This window comes from Zonotrichia leucophrys, chromosome 13 (assembly GCF_028769735.1).
Source record: "Zonotrichia leucophrys gambelii isolate GWCS_2022_RI chromosome 13, RI_Zleu_2.0, whole genome shotgun sequence".
In the NCBI taxonomy this organism is placed as follows: domain Eukaryota; kingdom Metazoa; phylum Chordata; class Aves; order Passeriformes; family Passerellidae; genus Zonotrichia; species Zonotrichia leucophrys.
Genome location: NC_088183.1, coordinates 6,219,038 through 6,243,818, shown reverse-complemented (window position 1 = coordinate 6,243,818; position 24,781 = coordinate 6,219,038). Strand labels below are relative to the sequence as shown.

The 24,781-nt window shown below is 47.2% G+C and overlaps 1 protein-coding gene across 1 annotated transcript in view; it reads right to left on the bottom strand.

Moving 5' to 3' along the window:
• FAT2 (FAT atypical cadherin 2) overlaps positions 1-24,781 on the bottom strand; it is a 56,457-nt gene that overhangs the window by 13,364 nt on the left and 18,312 nt on the right. Inside the window, exons 4-18 of the mRNA XM_064724784.1 lie at positions 20,820-20,881; positions 19,686-19,997; positions 18,835-19,045; positions 16,313-16,452; positions 14,617-14,892; positions 13,970-14,180; positions 8,950-13,002; positions 6,397-6,593; positions 5,615-5,768; positions 4,711-4,944; positions 3,538-3,927; positions 2,544-2,758; positions 1,804-1,941; positions 826-969; positions 381-578 (exon numbers count right to left, since the gene is read on the bottom strand). Coding sequence (XP_064580854.1) covers positions 381-578; positions 826-969; positions 1,804-1,941; positions 2,544-2,758; positions 3,538-3,927; positions 4,711-4,944; positions 5,615-5,768; positions 6,397-6,593; positions 8,950-13,002; positions 13,970-14,180; positions 14,617-14,892; positions 16,313-16,452; positions 18,835-19,045; positions 19,686-19,997; positions 20,820-20,881 — 6,935 coding nt within the window. The remainder of the gene's footprint in view (positions 1-380; positions 579-825; positions 970-1,803; positions 1,942-2,543; positions 2,759-3,537; positions 3,928-4,710; positions 4,945-5,614; positions 5,769-6,396; positions 6,594-8,949; positions 13,003-13,969; positions 14,181-14,616; positions 14,893-16,312; positions 16,453-18,834; positions 19,046-19,685; positions 19,998-20,819; positions 20,882-24,781) is intronic.

Below are 24,781 nucleotides of genomic sequence, written 5' to 3'. Positions count from 1 at the left end.
GAAGAGGAACTGAAACCACTTCTTAAATGACAAGGATAATTAGAGAAAGCTTGTAGGACCAGATCCAGGTCTCACTTTAAATTGGAATTCACTAGAATGATTATGGGGAAAGCATCTGTCTAAGGAAACTGCTGACAGAGTATTGTTCATGATCATATTATCTGATTTTATCAACACAGAAGCTGGCCCCCTGCTTCTTGTGGGCAGACTGTGTGGAGAAATGAGCTCTGCAGCTGGCTCCAAGCTGCAAAATTTGTGCCTGGATTGGATTTCTTCAAAGCCAGAGATGTTTTCATTTAGCTGGGCCATGCTAATCGCATTTTATTGCAACTTAAGCTCACTGGGGAATTCAGACACCAGGACAGTAACACAGGCTCTACCTGGACTTGCAATAGGTACTGTTCTTTCACTCTCCTGTTCAGGACAGACGATGTCACCAGCAGACCATTTTGGGTGACTTCAAAGGCTTTCCCATCATTGCCCTGGGTGATCTGGAACGAGTAGGGTGGTCCATTTTCTGGAGAGTCTCTGTCACTCATAATCAGCTCCAGGACACTTGTCCCCACGGGAGCATTCTCCTGAAATGGGGAACAACACTATTGGAGGAAGGAGAGCAAAGAGAAATGGCCCAGGGGAGCCCACAGTGCCCCAGGAACTGCTGGATCAGGAACAGGAAAACAAATCCCACCCTGCCCTAGAACACACAGAGTACAAAGCAGCGGTGTGATTCATCACTGTCTCCCCACTTTACTCCAACAGCAGCCTACGAATGAGTTCCTGAGTGCAATGAGAGGGACTGGGAGAACAAACTGTCTCCTCGCTTACCTGCACCACCACACTGTAGTTGAGCTGGAAGAAGCGAGGAGGGTTGTCATTGACATCAGACACATGGACGTGCACAGGGACATCACTGAACTGAGCAGGGTGGCCATTGTCCGTGGCTCGAACTGTCAGCGAGTAACTGGGGATCTGGAGGATTTGTAGTGCAGGATTATTTGGAGAAATGGCAGAATGGTAGCTTTTTCACATCCCAGTTTTATTCTGCTGCAGCTTGTTGAAATGCCTGAGGTCATGCGCCATGGCCACAACAGCCTTGCCTTTGGCTAAGGCTCTCCATCCATAAATCTCACTCAAAGCTCATTGCTAAACTAAACCAGCCTCACAACAGTTGGAGAAAAGAGAAACTTGGCAAAGATGGATGAAACTAAGCTGGGCAAACACCTGTCAATAGTGGTTTAAGAATCATACAATCACACAATAAGCTGAGCTGGAAGGGACCAATGAGGATCTTCTCCTGCTCCTGTGCAGGACATCCCAAGAAATCCATCATGTGCCTCAGAGTGTTATCCAAAGGCTTCTCAACTCTGGCAGGCTGAGACAAGCTGCTGCTGTTTTATGAACGAGAGATTGTCCAGGTTACCTCTCTCCTCTCCACACCTGTTTTCTCTAACGCAGAGAAGCAGAACCCAACCATGTTGTTTTCCACAAGCAACATTCTCAATATTGAGACCAAAACTCAGAGCTGTGGAAGGTGACCCCGCCTACAGAAGGGGTTGGAACTAGATGATCCTCAAACTCCCTTCCAATCCAAACCATTCTTTGATTCTATACTGCCTTTCCTAAAGCCCAGCCCTCCTACTGCAGTATCTGTGAGTCTAGAAAACAAATTATTGCCTTATCTTCTACCTACAATATTGTAAGTAAATAATTCAGTAAACAGGAGGTAGCTGAGTAAGCTGTTCTCCCTCAGTCTTTTGGGGCGCATCTGTTTCAGTCTTCCCATTCTCATTTTCATGAACTCACCTCCTCCCTGTCCAGATGCTTGGCAATGCTGATCTGCCCATTTTTGGGTTGAATGGCGAAGTGTCCCAGTGGGTTCCCTTCCACAATGGAATATGTGATCTGATTGTTCATGGACCCATCCAAGTCATCAGCTGACACCTGTTTGGAGGAAAAACAACAAAACACTAGGATCCTTGGGCCAAAAAGGACATGACATGGAGAAATGGGACCAGTTTGTCATTTTAGGGTATTGGTTTGACCTTGCCTAAGTGAGGAAGGGGAAAGGAGGGTAGTTCAGATAAGTGTCATCCAATAGTTTTTTCAAAACAACATCGTTTCCTCAGCTTTCTCCTCATCCTTTTCCTGACTTTACCACCCCTGCGATGGTTATAGGCTGGACAGGGAACTCCACATCACCTTGGACTCTGCTATTCTGCCCAGGGGAGCCTCTGCCTTCCCCAGGTCACAAGGGCATTGTCCTTTTTGAGGCATTTTTGTTTTCTTGGGATGCTCTCAAAGTTCCTAAGCCCTTAATTTTCACTTAAAGGTGTCTCATAAGGCAAAGTGTTCTCCATGTCTGTGGAGTTTCAGGAATTCTGCCAATCACCCTTTTTTAAAGTCATACTTTAATCTTAGATGCTGAACACCACAAGCCCACTGAGGTCATTGTGTCCAAGGAAAAGAAAAGTTCACAAGAGGAGTGAATATTGCATAGCACAAATAAGGAGGAGGTAAAGACAGCTGGCGTGGTTCAGCCATACCGTGAGGATGATCTCTCCAATGGCAGCATCCTCCCGAATGTCAGTGGAGTAGGGATCCTGGATGAACTCTGGTGCATGGTCATTAATGTCAGTGATGTTGATCACCACCATGGTCACATCACTGAGGGAGGCTGAGCCCTTCCTCGTGCCCTCAATGGACAGGTAATACTCATGACTTGCTTCAAAGTCCAGGCTCCCGTTGATGTATAAGGCACCTATGTTGAGAGATGGGGAGGAAAGGACAGAAAATATTTCAAATGAATGGCACGTGAGATTTCTTGGAATACTGCAGATATGCCAAGGCAACTGCCAAACTGCCAGCTGAAACAGTAGTTGACCTAACTTTAACCCCCTTGATGTGGAAGAATTAGCAAGAGACTTGTGAGCAGAGAGGCTGAGGAGCCACTGATGAGTATGTTACAGCGAGGGCAGAAGGTCATTCCTGACACAGCCAAGGGCTTGTTTCAGGGAGTTAGCACTGGCTTTCTGATAACAGCTCTTATCACATTGCTGTGCAAACAGTATAGGGCTTTATATGGCTGGTAATCATGGCTCAACACCTGCCCATGGTTAGGATGCTATTATCTATGTTCATTGAGCACTACTGAATAAAGCCGCCTGTTACCCTGGGCAGCAGGTTCCTCGTGAGTTCTTGATGGAAAGACTTTTTAAATGAAAACACTTTCTCCTGAACTTTGAAGTGGGAAAATTTCCTCATCCTGTTCTCCATGTATCCCTGATTCACATGGTCCTGTCTCAGACACATAGGAGGAATCTTTCCATTAATTTCAGTACGATTTGGATCTCTCCTTAAGTGACTTGGATGGCAAAATTTGAAGTGGAAAAGAAGACTGTATTCCCTGCCTTTGTGATGTGTAAAGACAGAGCTAAGCAGAAGTGAGAGCCAAATGGGGAAGAACCAGAGAAGATGCACACAAAGACACCCTTTGATGTTGGATCATCCTGGACCTGCTTGGGCACAAGATCATTTTACCTGTGTTTGAGTTGAGCTGAAATTTCCCGTGGTCATTGCCGTTCACAATTTCATACTTGATCTCTGTGTTTTCTGTGTTGTCCCTCGTCAGGACTGACAAGTTGAGGACCTCGGTGCCAACAGCCACATCTTCTTTCACCATGGCCACGTACTCAGGGGCCAGGAAAACAGGCAGGTACTCGTTGAGATCCACAACAGAGACAGTGACAGTGCCCAGGGAAGAGAGGGGCTGCGGGCTGCCCCGGTCGGTGGCACAGACTGTCAGCTCAAAGGCTGAGTGCTGGGAGTCCTTCAGGGGCTTTTCCAGACGGATCACCCCCGTGGTTTCCTCAATTGAAAAGTGTCCATTGGCAGAGTCAGACAGAGAATAGACCACCTCAGCGTTGAGACCTGGAAGGGAAACAGGCTGCAGTAATTCATGGGTAGGGATGCTGTTTGGTATATTTATTTATAATGCATTAGGATTATATGAACAGAATGAGCTTCAATTCCCAGGGAAAATGGAGGCTGTATGAACATCATACCAACATTGAGTGTGCTCCTGTCCATCTGCAGGTTCAGCCATCTAGCCAGCCCTCACCATTATCCACCAGTGTCAGCTATCTGCATTTACTAGTGTTCCTCATTTTTAATTACCTTGTTTTCAAATGTAATTTCTCTTCATATCTGCTTCCAAAGAAGAGAAATATGATCTTTCTGTTCTAAATTCAGCCTCTGCTGGAGAAGTTCATTGAAAGTTCCTTTCTTAGGAGCCTTACCTATACTTCTGAGAATCTCTGTGTTTTCTGGAGGACCTCCCCATCCATATTACCTACCCCACCCATATCTAAAGCTCCTTTTCTCCTTTATTACACTCAGTCCCCACCTTTGAACAAGTTTCTGTCCAGTTTGGATCTCTGCGTCACAGTTTGTGCTGTGCATCACAGCCACAGTTACTGAGCACATTCTCAAGGAAGGTCTGCATGTTTCTACAGATACTGTGCTCCCAACAGGGTCACAAAAATGCTGATGCCAGCCCAGTAGTCAAGAATATGTCAGCGAGGAGATCCAGGCGCATCTTCGCCAAGATTCAATCATCTAAACCCACTGCTGTAGCAGTTCCCTGGGTTTCAAAGGCTTCTATTCAGAATGAAAGATGAACTCTACCAACACATAAATCCCATTCTGACTCACCTTCATCAAGGTCCCTGGCAGCAACCACAGCGATGGGTGTCTTGGTTGTGGTGTTATCAAAGACAGCCACGGCGCAGTGGCTGGGGAAGAACCTGGGTGCGTTGTCATTGGTGTCCTCAATGATGAGTGTCACATCAGCCTGGCACGAACGGCCCCCGCCGTCAGTGGCTTTGGCTACGAGGTGGTACATGGGCTTCTGCTCACGGTCCAGGGGTGCAGATGTGGTCAGCTCCCCTGTGGGAAAGAACAGGAGGTGGTCATGTCTCCAGCAATCACAGCTGCAGCCTACAGGACCTGAGAGGTTCAGCTGTTTTCCTGGATGAACCGTGGGAGACAATAATTGAGCTAATAGTGGTGATGTGTCCACGCCACATTGCCCAGGGCTATCCTCGGATCATTGCCAGCCAGGGCTCTGGCAAGGCTTTGCATGGGCAGCCCTGCAAGTTCAGCTGAACTTCATCCAAGGGATGCCATCATGGGATAAAACTGTTCAGAAATAAATTGTACTTCTAAACTCCACTGCACAGAGCTTTCTGCAATGTAATGAACCCAAGTGATCTCTAGAATGATCATCAAGTCTGTTTGGGTAAATACAGTGGCCAAGACACAATAAGAGGTGTTTTGGGATTTAGATCTTGTGTCTTTGGCTCAAGCCAAATACTTGCTGCTCCTTCCTCCTTGAGACCTGGCTGCTAGCAATGGTGTCTGCTCTTCATTTTAACAAAACAGAGAGAGCAAACAGGATGATGTAGAATTCCCTCTCCTCTATGCTGTGGCCATTCCTTCCTAGCTGGAATAAACATCTCCTTGTGTTGGCTGAGAAGAGGTCAGTGTAGAGCCATGTTGGGAGCTTGCATTTCTCAGGGGAGGGTGAGGAAGAGGATGAAAGCAGCCCTGCTCTCACCTGTGTGTGGGCCCAGCCGGAACTCCTCAGCACCAGGGCCGTGCAGGCTGTAGGTGATCTGGGCATTGCTGCCCACGTCAGGGTCACTTGCTGATATCTTCAAAATTAAAAGACCTGGCCCAGCATCTTCAGAGACTCTCCCAGTGTAGAGTATCTGGCCAGGACAGAAAAAATCATTGGCATATGAGCTCTCTCCAAAATACCTCCACCCCATATGCAAGGAGAACAGACCCACAGAAGCTTCACAGAGGATAAACTCTGTGTTTTATAGGGGAACACAATGTGCCTCCCATTCTTGGCTGCTGGGGTGTGGACTGGGACAAGTGAGCTCATTTCACACAAGCCTTTGAATCTCCTTTGGGAAGTAACCACCTCTGCTCGTTCTCACCACGGGTGACGTCCACACCAGCGATCAGCTCTCTACAGCAGCAAACCTCCTGATGGGAATCTCCCAGCTTAGCAGGATATAAAACTCAGTAATTTACATGCCCCTTCCCAGGAGGCTTCCTGGCATTGTTTATCTCCAAAAATTACTCTTCATAATGCTTAGGCTCTCACTTGCTGCTGGCAAACATGCTTGGAGGCTAGATTTAATATTCTTGCTTGACATGCTGCTTAATTAAAATTGTTAAGCATAATCAAAGCAACAGGATCGTGTGAGAAGAATTATGACAAGCCAAATCCTTTAACATGCTCTGCCTGTTCTTTCTTCTTTTCTATTGTTTTCTTTCCCTCCCAGGATCTCCCTTTATGCCCCTGATGTCCCAGAACAGATGTCTTACCTGGCCACACTCAGGGCTGTTGTCATTGATATCCAGTACAAAAATTTCCACTTCAGTGGTAGCCTGAAATTTCCCATCAGAAGCCATAACCTTTAGGAGATATTTCTCTGTATCTTCCCTGTCCAGAGGCTTCTTGGAAGAAATTGTCCATTCACCCTCAATTTCATCAACTGTGAACTGTCCCAGTACATCTCCTTCTAGAAGGGGGCAGGAAGCAATTAAAAAAAGGCATTTACTAAGGGCTGAAAATTAGAAGGGGTAAGGAAACAGAATACAGGTGTGTCCACTGATGGCTCCTTAGGAGACCTGAAGGACCTGGATGCTCCTAGAGGTCTTTTCCAATCCAAATGATTCCATAACTGACTCACACTGGTGGTGCAGAGTGGGCACTGGTGGCACATCCAGCAGGTGAGGAGCTTTTGGTCAACCTCACTGCACAGCTGGGAAATACCCTGCACAATTTAAGTTATTCCCTGTCTGCACATTACAGTGACAGAAGGAAACAACTGATTGCAGAAAAGTCAGTAATGTTCTGCAGATGTGCATATTCATTGCCTCAAAACCACATTGTCTCACCTTCCCAGAGCCTGTCAGTCTTTTTTGTGCATGTTCCTAAAAGGATTTGAGAGCTGTAAACACCCTGCAGACATGGTTTGGATCTTACTGTTATGGTACCATGTACAGTTGTACTTCCTCTAACCTGTAGAAGTATTTAACATATAGCTTTGTTTTCTGGGGCTACTTTTTGTTTCTGTAAGAGCCAAATTACGAGAGACAGGTAAATCCAGACTAGGCAGGCTCTCTGGTACACCAGATCCCTGCTGCTCCTACTGTTGTTACACATGCTGGATTTTAAACGGGCTGGATGCTGCCACAGGAGAATCCCTCTCTCCTGGGAAGGAGCTGGTGCTCTCTGCTGACCCAGGAGGAAGCACAACAGGCAGTGAAGAGAGCTGGCTGGGGCCAGTGAAGAGAGCTAGCTGTGGAATCTGTTCATCCTGGACTCTGAAGGGTCTCACACAGTGGGATAAATTAAATTCACTCCCTTTCTGCTTTCATTTGTGCTGCAGTGATGAGGTTGTGGAGGCACAATGACACCTGTACTAGCTCTTCTTCTGATGCTGGGAAACACCAGCCCATGCCCAGATTTAGTTTCTGTGTGTTTGAAATCAATATGGACAGGGGGAAGCTGGGCTCTGTGTTTACCTAATCCTCTCTTTTTATGTTTGTTTGTAAAGTTTGATCTGTGTTTGTACGTGCAGAGCAGAGAGCACAAGGTGTTCACCCCTAACATAAGTGTGCATCCTCTCAGGTTTAAAGTACTTGAAAGTCACTACTACCTTTAAGAGGGCAGAAACGTGAATACATAATGGATTAAATCTTTCCTCTCAAAGGCTTGCAAATACCTAGGCATGCCATAAACCAAATAAAAGCACCAGCATTCCTCCCCTGTTTCAGATGGTTACAATAATAGATAACAGGCTGCAGCATGATCTGGCCTAATGTTTTGACCCTGAAGGGTCCTCCTTTGAGCCTGAACAAACATTTTAATTTGAAGGATCTGCCCCAGGTCTTAGAAAGACCCTTTAGGGTCAAAAAATACCATAAAAGCAAGCTTATACTTGTGCAAATGCAGAACAAACATTCCAGTGTAACTTTTCTGTTATTTTACAGCAGTGGTTAATTTTAGTTGGCATATGTGATGTTTCAGGGATGCAAGAGTAATTTTTAGTATTTCTTAGCCAAAACCTTTTCTAAGATTGATGTGATAGTCTTAAATATTCCCCAGTGCAGAATGACTATCTGCAGCCTTGTTATTAAGCCAACCTCCAAGTGGTTTTGTAGGAAACAACACTTAATACCAAAAAGTTATACATAGTTATTAAAAAACACAAATAGACTACAGGTATATATGTGATGTATAAACTGACTGCAGTGCTGGCAGGAGAAAAGGCTGGGTCAAATAACTTAAATACAGATCACAATATCTGTTTGAGAAAAATCTTCCTCCCTGCTGTACTGCCTCTCCTGTCCTTCCATTAGGCATTACAATTATGCTGTCTTAAATACTCCTCTCTTAAGAAAATGTAAATAAATATTTATACAGTACAGTGTAATTACTTATATGTATTTTATTTATTTTTTTATTCCCAGAGAAATAGGACGATTCAGTGGTGAGACAGTTATTTTAATGATCATTCGTATTTTAATGATCAACCCACTGCAGTTACATATAATTACTTATATGTATCTTATTTATTTATTCCCAGAGAAACAGGACAATTCAGTGGTGAGATAGTTTTTTTACTGATCGTTCATATTTTAATGATCAACCCACTGCAGTTACTAAAGGGTTTTGTATTCCCCAGATTCATTTGAGTCCAGCTCACAACAGAGCTCACCCTTCATCTGCTGCTTCTGACAGGACTGTACTGTTAGTACAGTACTATAGTATAGTACTATTTCTGTACTAACAACCTGTAAGACAAGGCCTCACTTTGAGATGACACTCTCCCCTTGCCCACTGGAGATCTGAAGTCAGGAACTACTCACCGGTGATGTAGCAGGTGACGCGGCGGTTCTGCTCGGAGATGTCGGCGTCGATGGTGCTCAGGGTGACAACGACCTGCCCCGGCTCCGCATTCTCAATGACCGAGCCCCTGTAGAACTCTGAGGTGAACTGCGGGGCGTTGTCGTTTTCATCAGACACCGTGACCTCCACCAGGGTTTGGGAAGAGAGCTGCACCTTCCTGCCGTGGTCAGTGGCCACCACGTAGAAGCGGTAGATCTCCTGCTCCTCGCAGTCCAGCTCCTTCAGGGTGGTGATCCACCCGCTCTCGCCGTCGATGGTGAACAGCCCGCGGAGTTTGCCAGACTCTGCTTCCAGACTGTAGGTCACCTGCCCGTCACTTCCCATGTCCTGGTCATTAGCTGTCACTTGGATGACTGTGGTTCCTGAAGGCATGTTCTCCATGACAAATGCTCTGTAGGGATCTGCCTCAAAAACAGGTCTGTTGTCATTCACGTCCTGCACTTGGATATTCACAGAGACCAGAGAGACCAGCTCAGTCTCCAGATGTGAGCAGTGAGCCATGACATCCACCTGGTACCACTTGGTGGTCTCATGATCCATAGGTTTTTTGATTCTCAAAGCCCCTGTCTGTTCATCCAGTGTGAACACCTCGTCCTTGTTACTTTCTGTAGTGGTTCCCTTCACCAGGCTGTATATAATGGGATCCTCTGCAAAAGCTTTGACTGACCCTATTTCTGACCCCTCTGGAAGATCCTCAGATGCAGAGAATGTATAAAGGGGCTCAGAAAACCTTGGCAACGTCACCTCCCTGGGGACAATCTGGAGATTCACTGGAACAAGAGAGTTCCAGTGAGGGGGTCTGCCATCTTCAGCTTTCACCTTGAAGTTAAATGCTCTGTTTTCTAAACCAATAAGACTCTCCTTGACCTTAACAACCCCAGTGGCAGCATTGATCTCCACAAGGTCTTCTGCCACATCTTCCACAGAGTCAACAGAGTAAATGACATCCGCATTTGCACCTTCATCAGCATCATAAGCCAGCACCTGGATGACAGGGGAGCCTTTGCTGACATTGGACTGGATGGACAGGGTGTATTCAGAGGCTTTGAACAGAGGTGGGTTGTCATTCTCATCTGTAAGGATTATTTTGACAGTGCAGAAGGCCACCTTCCCACCCCCATCCTTGGCCATGACTTTAATGGCAATGACCCTCTCTGTGGAATTTTCCCTGTCCAGTTTTTGCAGTGTGGCAATACAGCCCTTATTGTCGATGGAGAACTTCTCATGGGCGAGTTTATTTATGATGGTGTAGTCTATGGTGCCATATGGGCCACCATCTGGGTCAATTGCCAGCAGCTCAATCACTTTGGTTCCTATCTCAGCATTTTCTGCCAGCTCTGCCTCGTACACATTCTGCTGGAAAGAGGGGCTGTATTTGTTGGCATTTGTGGTATTGATATACACAGGCACAGTGCTCTTGAAAACTCCATCTGAAGCAGAAACTCTGAGATTGTAAGATGGCTCCAAGTCCTTTTTGCAGCGGTTGAACATGGATATTATCCCAGAAGTGCTGTTGATGGCAAAGTGCCTGTTGTCATTACCCGAGAGGATCACGTACTCCAGCCGGGTGGTGTCTCCACTGTCGGGGTCCAGGGCCTGGACTTTGATCACAATGTGTCCACACGTAGCCATTTCACTGACCTTGGCTTCATACTGAAGCTGGCTGAACTCAGGGGGATTGTCATTGATGTCTGTCACATCTACAATTACCAGGGCATCGCTACTGAGTGGAGGCACCCCGTGATCCACAGCTCTGACTTTCATGCGGAACTGCTGATTTGTTTCATAATCAAGTGCTTGAGCTGTTGTTATTTGCCCTGTGCTGGCATCAATATTAAAGAACTTGGCAGCATCTGAACCATCATCCATGATCTGATAGGAGACCACTTTGTTTCTGCCCGAATCCTTATCAGAGGCAAAGAGCTGGACAACAGGGGTCTGTGGTGGCAAACTCTCTGAGACAGATGCTGTGTAAACGATCTGAGAAAATATGGGAGGGTTGTCATTAATGTCCTCCACCTCCACTTCTACTCTGGCTTCTGAGAAGGATCCAAGTGCTGTGTCTGTGGCTCTGACAGTGAATGTGTGTTTTGTCTCTAGCTCATAGTCCAGCTGCCCTGTGACAGTGAGGACACCAGTTTTGAAGTCGGTGTTGAAGAGTTTCAGAGAATCTTCTTCCACAATGTTGTAGATGAGGCGCAAGCCTTCGGGGCTGCGGGCCTGGATGTGGAGGATAGATGTGTATGGGGGGACGTTTTCTGGCACCTTCACTCGGTAGTACAAACTCTGGAACAGAGGGTTGGATCTGTTCCTCACACTGATCACAACCTCCTCTTCAGCCTGCAGGGGAGGCTCTCCTTTGTCCTTAGCAATGACCCGGAGGTTGTATTTATTTAACGCTTGATAATCAAGAGGCCTCTTAAGGGAGATGTCTCCAAGGTAAGGGTCAATCCAAAAGTATTTGTATTCCTCTGCAAATGAGTAGGTAACAGCTCCATTATCCCCTATGTCTTTGTCTGTTGCTGACACCTGAAAAAGGACATCCCCTGGCTCTGTGCCATCCTGCACTGAGGCGTAGTATGGCACATTCTCAAACTGGGGGGGGTTGTCATTGACATCCTCTACATAAACTCTGACTGTGGCTTGGGACACTCTTGGTGGCTTTCTGCTGTCCTTCACTTCCACAGCTACCTCGTGCATGTCTTGCATTTCGCGGTCGAATTTCACACCCTTGGTCTGAAGAACTCCAGAGGCCTGGATCATTTTGAACCTTTCCTTTTCATTCAAAAGTGAGTAGGAAAGGGGCTCATTTAGCTGATACCCTTTGACCCCAAGAATGGTTAGAGTCTTCTCATCTGTAGAGTTCTCCATCACAGTTGCTGTATATACGTCTTGCTCAAATTTCAAGCTGGTACCTTGTGCCCGAGTTAAATTTAGCTTAACCAGAGCAGTGCTCTTATACAAGCCATCACCAGCTCTGACTGTGAGCTCTTGGTAGCTTCTCAGGCCAGTTGTGTTATAAATGGAGATGAGACCTGTTAGTGGATGGATATGGAATGCATTGTCAAGGTTCCCTTCCACGATGCTGTAGGTCACCTCTGAGTCTGCATCTTTCGCCTGCACTGACAAAAGCTCCATCCCTGGGTGGGCAGGTAGCAAGACAGAAATGTCATAGGTGTCTTTGAGAAAGACTGGAGGTGAATCATTGACATCTTTAACGTGGATTGTGACCTTGGCAGGCTTGGATGCAAACAAGCTGGGACTTCCACTGTCATGCACATGTACACTGAAGTGGAAAACTGGGGTGAGCTCATAGTCTATATCACCACGACTGGTCAGCGTCCCTGTGCTGGAATCCACAGTGAAATATTTCAGTGCCTCTGGTTCCAAAATCTCATAGGTCAGCAAAGCATTGGAGTCTTGATCAGCATCTGTTGCATAGGTGACGAGGGGAGCGTTGCTTTCATCCAGAACCATGCTTTGGGATGGGGCATTCTCCATGATCCAGCCAACAAAGGAAGGCTTAACGAAGACAGGCACATTGTCATTCTCATCTATGACATAGATGAGCACCACTGCGTCCATAAATGCTCCAGCCATGTTGGTACCACGGACTTTCAACTGGTAAAAAGATACCTGCTCAAAATCTAAGTTCTTCTGAGTGGAAATAAGGCCTGACTGATAGTTCATGGAGAACACTCCATCTCCATTTCCATCTTTTATTTCATAGCTGACTGGTGACAAGCTGGTGGCTGAAACCTGGATCAGAGGAGAGCCAATAGCAGTGGATTCACTGATCTCTGTGATGTACTCAGCCTCTGGAAATTTTGGAGGGGTTCGATCCGAGGGTCTAATGTGGACATGTACTGTGGCAGAATCTTTAAGCTGAGGAAACCCCTGATCTTCTGCCTTTACAATGAGAGTAAATCGCTCCTGCCTGGATGGGTCCAGTTTCTGGGCAACTGTAACAATCCCAGAATATGGGTCGATACTAAAGAAGCCTTCCCCATTACCTGCAAGAAGAGAAATTACAGAGTGAAGAATGCAGACACCTTACTGGTCTTTGTTTTCTACAACTCTTTTTCATAGATTCTCCTGACTGCAGACCTGATTAACATCTGTTTCTTCTACTGAGAGAAATTAATTCATTTCTAAATAATTTTAATTGTAAGAACAACAAACCCATTGAGATCTGTGAGCTAACATTTGAATCAATCAAAATGTAAATTGGAGATAAACACCCTTCTAATTTAAACATATTTAGTGGTGGCAGAGCATGTGCTTGAAGCTTTTGCCTCGTGTGCAGAACATGGTAGCACAGACAGTACTAGTTCCTTCAAGCCCTGTCATGCTTGTAATTACCAATACTTCAGGAGCAATTAAATTCCTCAGTCCTTGATCTAAATTGCAGTGAGAAAGATGGAGCAAAGGATGCCTTGTCTCCTGCAAAGAGTTTACAGGCTAAATAGGCCATGTGGCACAGACATAAATACTTCAGTTTTAACCTTCATAGTGAATGATAAAATATTTGCCCATTGAGCATGAATGACTCAAAACCACCACCAGTCAATGCTGAGAGGGTTCTCACCATTCCTTGAGGATGTATTTCTTGGTAGAAATAGTGGAATGGTGATGACTCCTGTGGGAATTGGGAGTACTTTTGCCTAACAACTGAATAGTTCCCATGGAAAAAGAGGAGCAGATTTTAGGCTGTTCTAACTTGTCCAGTCACTATTTTTCTTTGACCAGTGACTCAACATTAAGCTGTCTTCTTAAGAAAAGATGCTAATAATCCATAATATGGACATTACCTACTCACTCTGGATTTTTTCTGGGTAGGAAGAAAATCACATTTCAGAACTGTGCAGCCATTTGATGTTCCTTGCAACAGCCAGAGAAAGCTGGTCAAGTGGCCACCAGTTATAGCATGGTAATGCAGGTATGATCACAACCTAAACCATCTTGTTGCATGGCTCTCACCTGCCTGAAGGGAGTAGTGGATTTCTGCATTAGCTCCCTGGTCCTGATCAAGGGCTCTGACTTGTACAACCTCTGTGCCCACCACGGCAGAGTCCAGCACTTCTGCTTCGTAATGGATGCTGCTGAACTGGGGAGGGTGCAGGTTGCAGCTGTCCACGTGCACGATGACTCGGACAAAGTTCCGCTTGATGGGGACCTCCTGGTCTCGTACCTGAATGGCAGAGAGAGAGAGAGCAGGAACAGTCACACCCAGGGAGGAGCCAGTCTTGCCTGCACCATCTTCCAAGTAACTCATCAGCACTCTTACAGAAATGGCTGTTTTGCAATGGTACCAACCGCTTGGCTGGGAATGAGCCTGGAAGTTTCAGAACCAAAGCTCAGCCTTGAATTTGAAAGCAAACATTAACTATTACACACTGTGTTTTCTTTTGTAAGAATCCAGTGGCCCTCCAAAGAAGGTGGTTAGAGGAATGCAGGGTGTTAACTACATTTAGCCATATAGTAAAGGTTAACACCCTGCTTTCCTCTTCCCTATTGCTCCAGACAAATCCTCCCTCAAAGACTAAAACCCTTTTAATTTCTCCAGTGACCCATATATCCTGGCCAAACCGGTGGACTCAGCTTGGTTGGGCTTGGTTAGGACTCACCATCACTGTGAGGGTGTGCTGAGGCATGGGCTGGGAACTGAAGCCTTCTGCTGTTGTGAGGGCTCCATTGCCTGGATCCAGCTGGAAAAGCCTTGTGCTTTTGGGGTCCACACTGCCATGGATGGTGTAGATGAGCCCCTTTCCTTTGTCTTTGTCTGTTGCACTGACTCGAAGGATTTCTCTCCCTGAGGGGGTATCTTCAGGAATCCTCACCTCGTAGTGGCTCTGAAGAAACTGGGGACGGTGCTGGTTGATGTCAATCACGTGGATAAATGCCTGTGAGAGAGACAGCACAGTGAGGGCAGTAACTGGACATGCAGCCACGTAAAATCTCAGCTACTGATCCTTCTTGGGTGCTGACACACTCTGAGTGCCATAACCATCACAATTTTCCAACTCTTGGAGCTTTGCCATCCGTGATGACCGGGAGCCCCTTTGTCCTTCATCCCAAGGAAAACCTGCTGCATTTTCCCCTTTTGTGTTTTTCAGTTTGCTTCCTCTCCTTGTTCAAAATCTCTCCAGTCTCTGGCAAGGCATTCAGAGTGAACGTGCCTGCACTTGGCACATGGGGAAGCAGTCACAGCCTGCCATGGAAAGCAGCAGCAGCTCAGCCGTGGTGCCAGCTTTGCTGCTGGCTGGTGCCTACACAGCAACCCCCACTATTTACTCAACAGAAAGCTGACAGAAGGGGATGTTTGGTTAAAGAAGGGAGGGTCTGGCCTACCTCAAGAGCAGCAAGTGTGTGGAGAAGCAAAATTTCTGTTCTGCCCTTTTTAGCCAAGTTTTCCTCTCTGCATTGAACAGCACATGCTGGGAATCCTGAATCCTGCTGGGGAAGTCACTGCTTTCTCCTGTGTGGTCTCCTACCCTGGCTGTCCTGACCCTCCTACTGATGTGCCTCCTGCATCTTAGGAAGCCTCAACCAAGTGTAATAATTTGCTTCCTTCAGCAAACCTGAGCATGCCATGGGGGTTTTACACGAGCAGGTTTCTTGACATCTGCTAGCGGTCCTGAGTGCCAAAATAAACGTGGGGATGAGATGCAAGGTGGCATGGAATGCACACTAGGCAAGGTGGGGCTTTGTTTGTTTATTTGGAACAATACTTGAAGATAGTTGAGACATGTGGCCATCCATTAGCATCATATTTCACAGGAATGGTGGAGTTCCTCACTCATCATCCCCCACAGAGAATTTCCCATGATAAGCATTACTGACAGGTGACTCACATCCTAGGTCTTCCTGTGCATTGAGGGCTGGATTTTTGGCTGCTTCTTATGCATGGAGAAAATGACTAGTGAAAGATCATGCCTTGAACACCCCTCGTCAGGGTAGTAAAGATGGGCAAAATCTCATCATTTTAGCCAGGGCTCAGGGACATGCCTGAGAGTGAAGTGCCTCCTTTTGGAGCTTGGCTGGTGTGGATGTGTCCCTGTGGGCTGCCTGGGATCACAGGAAAGATCCAAGCTTTCCTAGACCAGCTGTGTTTCCAACAACGTAAAAACAATCATAGCTTGGTGTAAGATCCATGTATTGCAGGATCCTCCATTACACTGTCACTGTGTAATGGAGGATCACAGTGTGAGGACATTTCTGTGCCTGGCACCTGATCCAGAGCTCAGCAGATCCAGAGGAAAGATTCCCTTTGGCATATGCTGCCTCTCAATACAGTCTCCACAAAAGAAAAAAAAACATTACCTGGGTTTTGATCGTACTGGACCCATCAGTGACTTCTACTGTGAGGTTATAGCTTGACTTCTTCCTTGCATCCAGAGGTCTTGCAATGACCATGCTGCCTGTGCTCTTTTCAATGTCAAAATCCATGTCATCATCACCACCTGGGACACGGGGGAGAAGGGAAACAGGAGGGCAGTTACAGTCAGCCAGACAGGGGACAGTGCCACAGGTAAGGTTTAGTCCAAATCCAGAAACTCAAAACAACATGTGATAGATAGATTAGATAGATAGATAGATAGATAGATAGATAGATAGATAGATAGATTAGATAGATAGATTAGATAGATAGATAGATTAGATAGATAGATTAGATAGATAGATAGATAGATAGATAGATTAGATAGATAGATAGATAGATAAGATAGCTGCACACAGGAGATAGAGAGGACAAGGCAAAGCTGGACAAAGGGACAGTCACAGATGGTGACAAAGGAGTGTGAAAAGGAAGATGAGGGGAATGAGGGAAAATGAGGAGGAAGAGAGAAGGGGAAAGGATGCACTTATGCATATGATATCCTGGCTAGACTGGCAACAGGCCCATTTGAGCATTGATTTATTTGCACAAGGTTTCCAGCCATGCACCATCACTGGCTTAGCACGGACCAGGGACCTGCTGGGTAGAACAGGGCTCTTGCTGGCTTCTGATTCAAGGTCACACTGTGGGCATATCAGCAGTGGTCCCCATCACCACGGCTGGGAGCCTGTGAGCTCCCTGAACTCCCAGCACTCCAACAGTTGGGGAGGCAGACGGTGCTTCCAGGGTGAGCAGAGCCTGTTGCCTCCAACCCAGATGGCTGAGAATGGCCAGGAACAGCAGGCCTGAGCAGCTCAGCAGCAGAAGGCTGTCCCTCACACTACTGCTGCTCAGCCCTGGCATGGCAGCTCCTTTCTCATGCCTCACTTGCTGGGGCCTGTTGGGCCCCTCTTGCACATTAAACCCTGCAAAGCTGCTCTGAGATATGGAGAAGCTGAAACAGTTTCCTGTAATTTATCTCAGGTCTCAACTTCTTCCTTCCTGGCTACTGGATGCTCTGGGTTCTGCTTTATTCTATTACCAGCTGGTAAAATCTTTGCTGGTTGTAGAATTACAAATCTTCCCTTGCTGGAGGAATGCACTGCTCACCAGCCATCTGGACCACTGCTCTCTTGCTGGGAAGGAGACAGAAAGAAGCACAGACAGAGGGAAGAGAGACCCATGGATGTCTTTCCCTGAGAAAAGAGAGACGAGCTCACCGTGCACAGTGCCCAAATGGAAAGAAGAAGCCCAGAAAAGGAAAGAGATGAGGAGTGATGTTGCTTTGTCAGAGTTTTTGCAGACTCCATCAATCCCAGTGACAAAGTGATTGTGGTCTGGGGAAGCTTTGAATGAGATGCTGAAGGCTCCTGGATCTCTGCATCATCCCCTTGGTTGGCAGCTACCATGATGCTTTCCTTCCCTTGCAGGGAAAATAAAATCCTGTCCTTTTCCACCAGGATAGAAACCAAGACAGCCTTCAGCATCACTTGGAGCTCTAGGAACTGGGAAAGATGAGGTCAAGCTACGCTCCAGCACTTAGCAGGGAAATGATGGGATAACATTCAGAGGAATACACCGTTAATTCTGCAGACCCAAGCAGACACTACTAATGCCAGATAAACCTTGCACTGATATTTTCTTGCTTCTTGTAGTGTTGTATCTTTTGTTGGTTAATTGTATTTATACACCATTATCCTTGCCCTAACACAGTAAGGGGAGAAACTATTCACTTGCCCAATTAAGGCTTTGTCTGACAAGGACAGGCCCTGCAGGCAGTACCAGGGAAAGGCTGTGCAAGGTTGATTAGGGCACCACTTCAAAACATCAAATTACATGAGCACAATTGGCCCTTGTTGGTAGGACCAGTTCTGCACACAATGCCTGGAGAGTCCCCTGGGGGGACAGCCCACGTCCCCTCTGAATCCTGTGTCTTGAAGGAGGCCCTAGAGTTCCACATTCCATGTCTAAATCACCCCTGGGATGTGGTGAGGAAGAAGGGAGAGCCCCACAAGTTAGGGCAGACCAGGTCTTTGAGGAATGCTTCCTTCTCCTTTCCCTGCTCAAGACTCAACAGGGAGAGAGACATGGGGGGTATCTGTAACACTCAGCCACACACCTGGATCCTCGCAGGCAGTTTTAACAAAACCAAGAGTGTCACTTGACTCCAGGAGGAGCTGGCACTGGCATGCCCTGCCTTTCGTGCGACATCGGAGAACACCTCAAACACAGGCAAGTTCCAGACTGCCATTAAAAAACCGTGTTGGGTAATTGCACTTGGCACCTGAGGCCCTGGATGGGCAGCTTTGTCTAATGGCTGTTTAAACCTCCTGGTGCCTGTGAGAAAGCTTTCCCTGTAGCTCACCTACACCTAAAGCAAACAATTCCATTAGCTCAGGCATGCGAGTGCTGAAAGCCAAGGGAGCCAGAGCAAACGCTCATGGACACTGCTCTGATTTCTGCGCCTCACCTGTTATATTAAACCACACTTGGCTGGGGCCCATCTCGATGCTGATCACTCCTACCATGTGGTTCACAGGATCTGTTTCCATCACGGCAAAGTTGAAGTGGGGCTCATCAAAAGCCAGAGGCTCTGAGGAAGGGCCAGGCCGGGCGACCCAGCTGATGTGGAGCCTGACGTGGGAGGAGAGCGGGGGGCTGCCACCGTCTGTGGCCTTGACCTGCAGAGGAAGGCACGAGCACCCAGGGAGAAAGCTGAGTTAGCTCATGGGAGCTCCAGGGAAAGTTTCAGCTCCCAGTGTGCCCAAAACCCCATAAAACAAATCCTGAGGCGGTGGCTCATGCTCTGGTTGCTTCCAAGACAGAGCCATGCAGCTCAAATTCCTCTTTACTGTCAAGTAAATCTGCCAAGCTCTATCCATAGCAGAGACCTGGATCACAAGCCTTGTCTGCAAGGACCCACAGATTGTGGGAAGGCTTTGAACCTACATCCAAGCTCCATGGCCTGATGGAGCCATGGGATGCCACATTCCAGAATGCCATACAGAGGCATGATTGAATCCAAAGACTGCTCAGGTTTGGGTCCACATTCAGATGGAATCGTGGATCAATTCCTCTCTGAATGTAGGTTAGACAGTTAATTTTAAACTTATTGCCCATTTTTAACAGCTTCCTACCTTCTGCACTTCCTACCATTCCCACTTTCTCTCCCTTAACACATTTGCCTTATTCAAGCTCTCCTCCTCTCCACTGCTGCATTCTCTCCATCTCTTTGATCTTTTCTCTTTCTGAACCCCTTTCTCTCTTTCCCGCTCTGCCTGTCTCTCCCCATCCGCTCTTTGCGCTTCCCCCTCCTCTCACCGTGAGTATGTTGTATTCAGAGGCAGGAAAAGCTTTCCTGGAGAAGACTGTGCCGGTTGTGGGGTTGATGGTGAAGATGCCCTCCTCCTCCTCCTCGATGGTGTAGGTGACCTGGCTGTTCTGGCCCTGGTCGCGGTCGGAGGCGATCAGCCTGTACACGGGCAGTGGGGTCTCTGAGGCCTCTCTCTCGGGGAGCTGCACCATGAACAGCTTGTGGGGGAAACTGGGAGGGCTGTCGTTGGCATCCAGCACCTGGATCACGACTCTGCTGGTGGACTTCAGGGCTGGCTCTCCATTGTCAGAGACAGCCACCTGGCAGCAAGCAAAGAGAGAGGTGACATGGCTCTTAGGTGACCTAGAGTGTGACCAGCCAGCCTCCAGCCTGGTGGGCAAAGACTCAGCTAGGGGGTTTTGTGTGGGTCTGCATTTGTATCTCAGCATTTTCTGAGGCACTGCTCCTCTCTGCAGGGCAAAGCCTGGTGGCTGGCACTGTGCAGGGCCTGTCCATGGTGAGTTTGCAGGGCTCCTGCCTCCAGCTGCTCTGGGCAGTGGGTCAGGCTGGTCTTTAGAGATCACACACAGATTAGAGATCTGAAAACATCTGTACTGCCACGGCTTGGCCAGGCACCAGCCATCCTCACCCTGCCCTGCCTGTGCATGCTCCCAGCATGTTGCACTGCAGACAGAAATGATAGACCCTGATAGGCTCAAAAACCTCCAGATCTCTCTGATGGGAATACTCATAGCTGTGTGCAGCTGGGGATGGGGGCTGGTGAGCAAAGCTACACAGCAACATCTGATACAATGAGATAAACAAGGGTGGGTTTCTCTGGCTTGTTCTTTCCCCCATGATGTGTAAACCATCCTGCTAGAGGACAGTTCCAGACCCCTTCCTGCAGTCCCACAGCTTCCAGAACAGAACTTTTGCTCCAGTCCTCAGCAAGAAAATAATAAACCCTGCAGTACTGCTGCAGCTGTCTCTGGGGTTAACACACACCATTTAATTAAGTTTCCCAGCAGTTGGGAGCTGATGGGATGAGATTCTTTCTCTGTGCTCCAACTTGCAAGGAAAACCCTTTGAGGACTTAATACACTTGTAGGTAAATAAAGCTAATTACAATTATCATTACCCACCTCTAGGATATGTTCAGCCTTGTATTCTCGATCCAGCTGCCGTGAAGTCGTGGAAATCAGACCTGCCAAGAAAGAAACCCTTTGAGCTCCAAGACTCAGCATGCAAGAAAAGCCAGGGCTGATCAGATCCCCGAATGCCCAAGATGAGCCTGCCCACCTGTCCCGTCTCAGGCTCCCTTTGTGATCAGAGGAAAAAGGCAGATACCCCCAGAGGGTAACCCATCCCCTCCCAGCCTGAATCCCTCTGTGGAGGTGTTGCTGCTGCTCTCTGATCACACAGACCACGGAGGAGGGGGAACACCTACCAGATGCCTGCATCAGTTGAGGGTTGGCAAGGCATTAGGTGAGAAAAGCTGCAGGACCACGAAAACAAAACTTTTCTTATGCCTCTAAGTAAGAAACATTCTGCATGTGCTGGCACAAGTCTGGCCTCTTAACAAGTCTCTACTCCTGTTTTTCCTCTGCTGAACCTTGCTCTCTGTAATTTACAGTGTTTTGACAAAAGTTTGTCTCCTGTCTTGGGAAATACCCTCTACTCAACTGCTAGAACAAATGCATTCAGGCTAAAAATAAGGTACACAGTCAAAAATAATGTTGGTGTATTATTTAAACCTTGCTGAGACAGAGGGTGAGTCTTCCAACAATTGCAAGATTTGAAGGATTTCTGAAAAATACACATTAGTTTAACCACAGGGAATAGGTTGGATGCAGGAGGGAAGAACTGTGGCTGTAATAAACTGGAGTTGAAATAAAAACATCATAATTGCCCCTTTTTGGCCCATCAATGACTAAGCTGAGCAGATGAGAGAGTGGAAAGGATGGAGTTGAGGCTTCTCTTTCCATGTCTGGTTTCATAACAGTCCTTGCTGAGTGCCTTGACTCTTCACTTTTGAGGAAAAGCAGCTCCAGATCATTTTACAACTGCTGTACCAACGATGGAAATTGTATATGTAATATTGTATTGTATTGTATATGTAATATTTGACTTCCTGGAAGTCATCAAGGCTGACACGTGTGTTTTTTGTCCTCTCCCAGTTATCAAGGTCTCTCTCTTCCCTGTGAAGGGAAGTTCTGCTTCCTTCCTTCTTCACACCAGCAAAAGGCAGGGTGAATTTCCCTGAGCAGAGCAAGCACTGACACAGTAGCACATGCTACTCTGGGAAATGCTTCCCATGGGATGCCATGTCTGTGTGAGCATGTGCCATGAAAGACTTGTACATCCCAGCTGCATGAACCCATCTCAACTCTCATTTCTGGTGCAAAACCAGACAGCTTTAATTAACAGTACTGTCTTCGGGTGTACCATAGTTTTTGTGTATGTCTGTCTGAGCATGACAGCAGGAGAAAATTTCAGATGGCTGCAGGAAACACGAGGCAGCTGAAGGAGGGAGCAAGGAGCAGCTGCTTGGAACACAACTCGTGTTCACTGTTTCCACTTGTTCTCTGGGATTATTCACATTTGGCACCAGCCATGGTGATAAACATTTATTTGATGCCTTCACAATCATAAATCAACACTCCTTAATGCGTTATGACAAGATGGCTTGAAAAATTCTGTTTGCTTGTCTGTCATAGTGGGGTTTTTTCTCTCCCTAATCATCCTTTTAACATCTCAGCAGGTGAAGAGGACTCAGCAGAGAGCCTGCTGGCTGAAGAGCTTTTAAAATTTTCCCAGGTTAGTGAGAGGCTGTATGGCTCCATTAGCAGCAAAACTCATGGAAATGCTCTTCTAATGGGGGCCTGGAGAAGGAATTGCAGCAGCAGCTCACTGAGATCTCTGATGTTCCTGTCCTCACTACCAATAAGTTGGTAGTGAGGACAGGACTGCAGCTACTGCAGGGAATGCTTCATAATTTTGCCCACAGGACACAAAGATATTGAAAACAGACACCCATGTGCACACTGGGGATGTTTCTGGTTTATCAAATTCCAAAATCCAGTTGCAGCAGACTAACACCTAGTTTGTACTGGATTACTGCATGCCAATGCATGATGGAAGGGAACTTAACCACTCTAGAGTAACTATCTGGATTTGCTTGGCCACAGCCTGAAATTCTTCCATGACTCAATGAAAAATATGAAAGAAAGCAGGATCATAGCTCAGCTTTCTAGTGCTGGAGAAGAACTGTGGTGAAGGCAGATGAACTGGAACGTAATGACACTTGAATGTCTGTATCACTGAAGATGCTCATTCTCCTGGGGAGTAAGAGGTGACTCTGCTCTCTATCACATAACCTGTGCTGTATCCCAGCTGGGAGTCTCACCAGATGGAATTTTTTTGCTTTATCTTCACATCTGCTGAGCCACAAGGCAAAGGGTTGGCTTCTCCTCCTGACCCCAGGCAAACTCTGTCCCTTACTCCTGGTTCCCCGCTCTGGAGCCAGTCACCACTCTGCCCTGGGATCTGAAAGGCCTTGTGGTTAATTAATTAGGGTTAATCACCCTAATTCCCGTTTGGAGCCGCGGTGCTGAGATGCACAAACTGACAGCAGTGTTCACACGGGCACGGAGCACCTGGAGCTGGGGAGATGGACCCTGCACACGGCTCCTGAGAGAGGCAGCTGGGATTAATGCACATTTCCATTTGGTGCTGCTTGCTTATACACCCTGTGAGGCCAGAGGACTAAAATGCAAGTGGAAGCTGTTATTAAAGGGGAGCTGCCATCAGCTTTTGTGGCCTGGGGACACAGTTCCTTGGTTCTTTCTGCTGTCCCCTACAAGGCCTGGGAAGTGCATGCTGAGTTTTAATGAGTGTTTTGTGTGTGCATGTGCATGTGTGTGAGTTATCAGTGCCCTGCCCTGCTGGAAAACCCCATCCAGCCTGTCCCATGGGACCTGTGATGGAGTTGAGTGGGTGTCCTGTATTTGTGTGCTTACATGAAGCCCTGATGGTTTCTGCTGAATTCTACAGAGACTGAGCAACTGTCAAAGTTCCTAATTGCACCTGGCCAGTTAGCCAAGCTCTGCATTCAGGTGAGGGCCCAGGAACAATGCCTTCTGCTGCCTGCATGCAGGCAGGCATAGACTGTGCTCCAGCAGCCTGTCCACACACAGCAGTGAGGAAGGACTGCCTGCCTCTCTCCTGCTTGCTGCCTGCAAAGGGCAGAGAGGAAGGCTGGTCATGTTGGAACAAGAGCACCAGAATTACCAGGGCACTGTTGTCAGGGAACAAAAAATAATAATAACTTCTGCTGGCAAGAACAGGGCTGGGGTGGAGGTTACTGGCCCCCTGCCCTTGCTGCAGGGGGGAAAATCTAAGATAGTTAAAATAGCCAGAATCAGGTTTGCAGGCACTGAGGCTTTCACAAGAGCTTGAGAAGGGAAGACCCGCTTTCTCTTGTCTTACTCCTGTTTCCATTTAACCTTTTTATTCTTCTCTTCCTACCACCCCATCTCTTGTTCTGACCCCACTGTGCACTGCTCCATGCTCAGCTGTGTATTATGTTAATTTTGGGGAGCAGCCATGCAACCATCCCTTGGGCCTAAAGAGCAGGACGTCCTTCCCTGTAGAGAAATCTTTCCTTGCAGGGAATGACAAACACCCTGGGGAAGCCAATGGACACTGTCACAGCACAAGAAACACCAGAAGAACAAGCACTAGATAAGAGCTGGAAACAAATAATCCAAAGTAAGAGGATTGTCCAAACAGAGTTTCAGCAGGATGAATGGCTTTGTCCTGCCACAGCCTCCCAGTTCCTCCTGGTCCTGTCTGCACTCAAACCCCCTTCAAATCCTGAACAAAACGAGCTGAAAACCTTTCCAGCACAAGAATACCCCAAGCCCTGCTACCTGCCCATCTCTCCATGTATCCCTCTACCCCTGTCTCCCACAAACCCTGCTCCACACCAGCTGCCAGCCTGGGCTGGAGAGATTCCATCGCCCATGGCACAGAGCTTTCATCTCGATGCAGTTTTGTTCCCTCTTCTCATCAGCCTTTCATGTATTTTCCTCCTTTTTCTCCA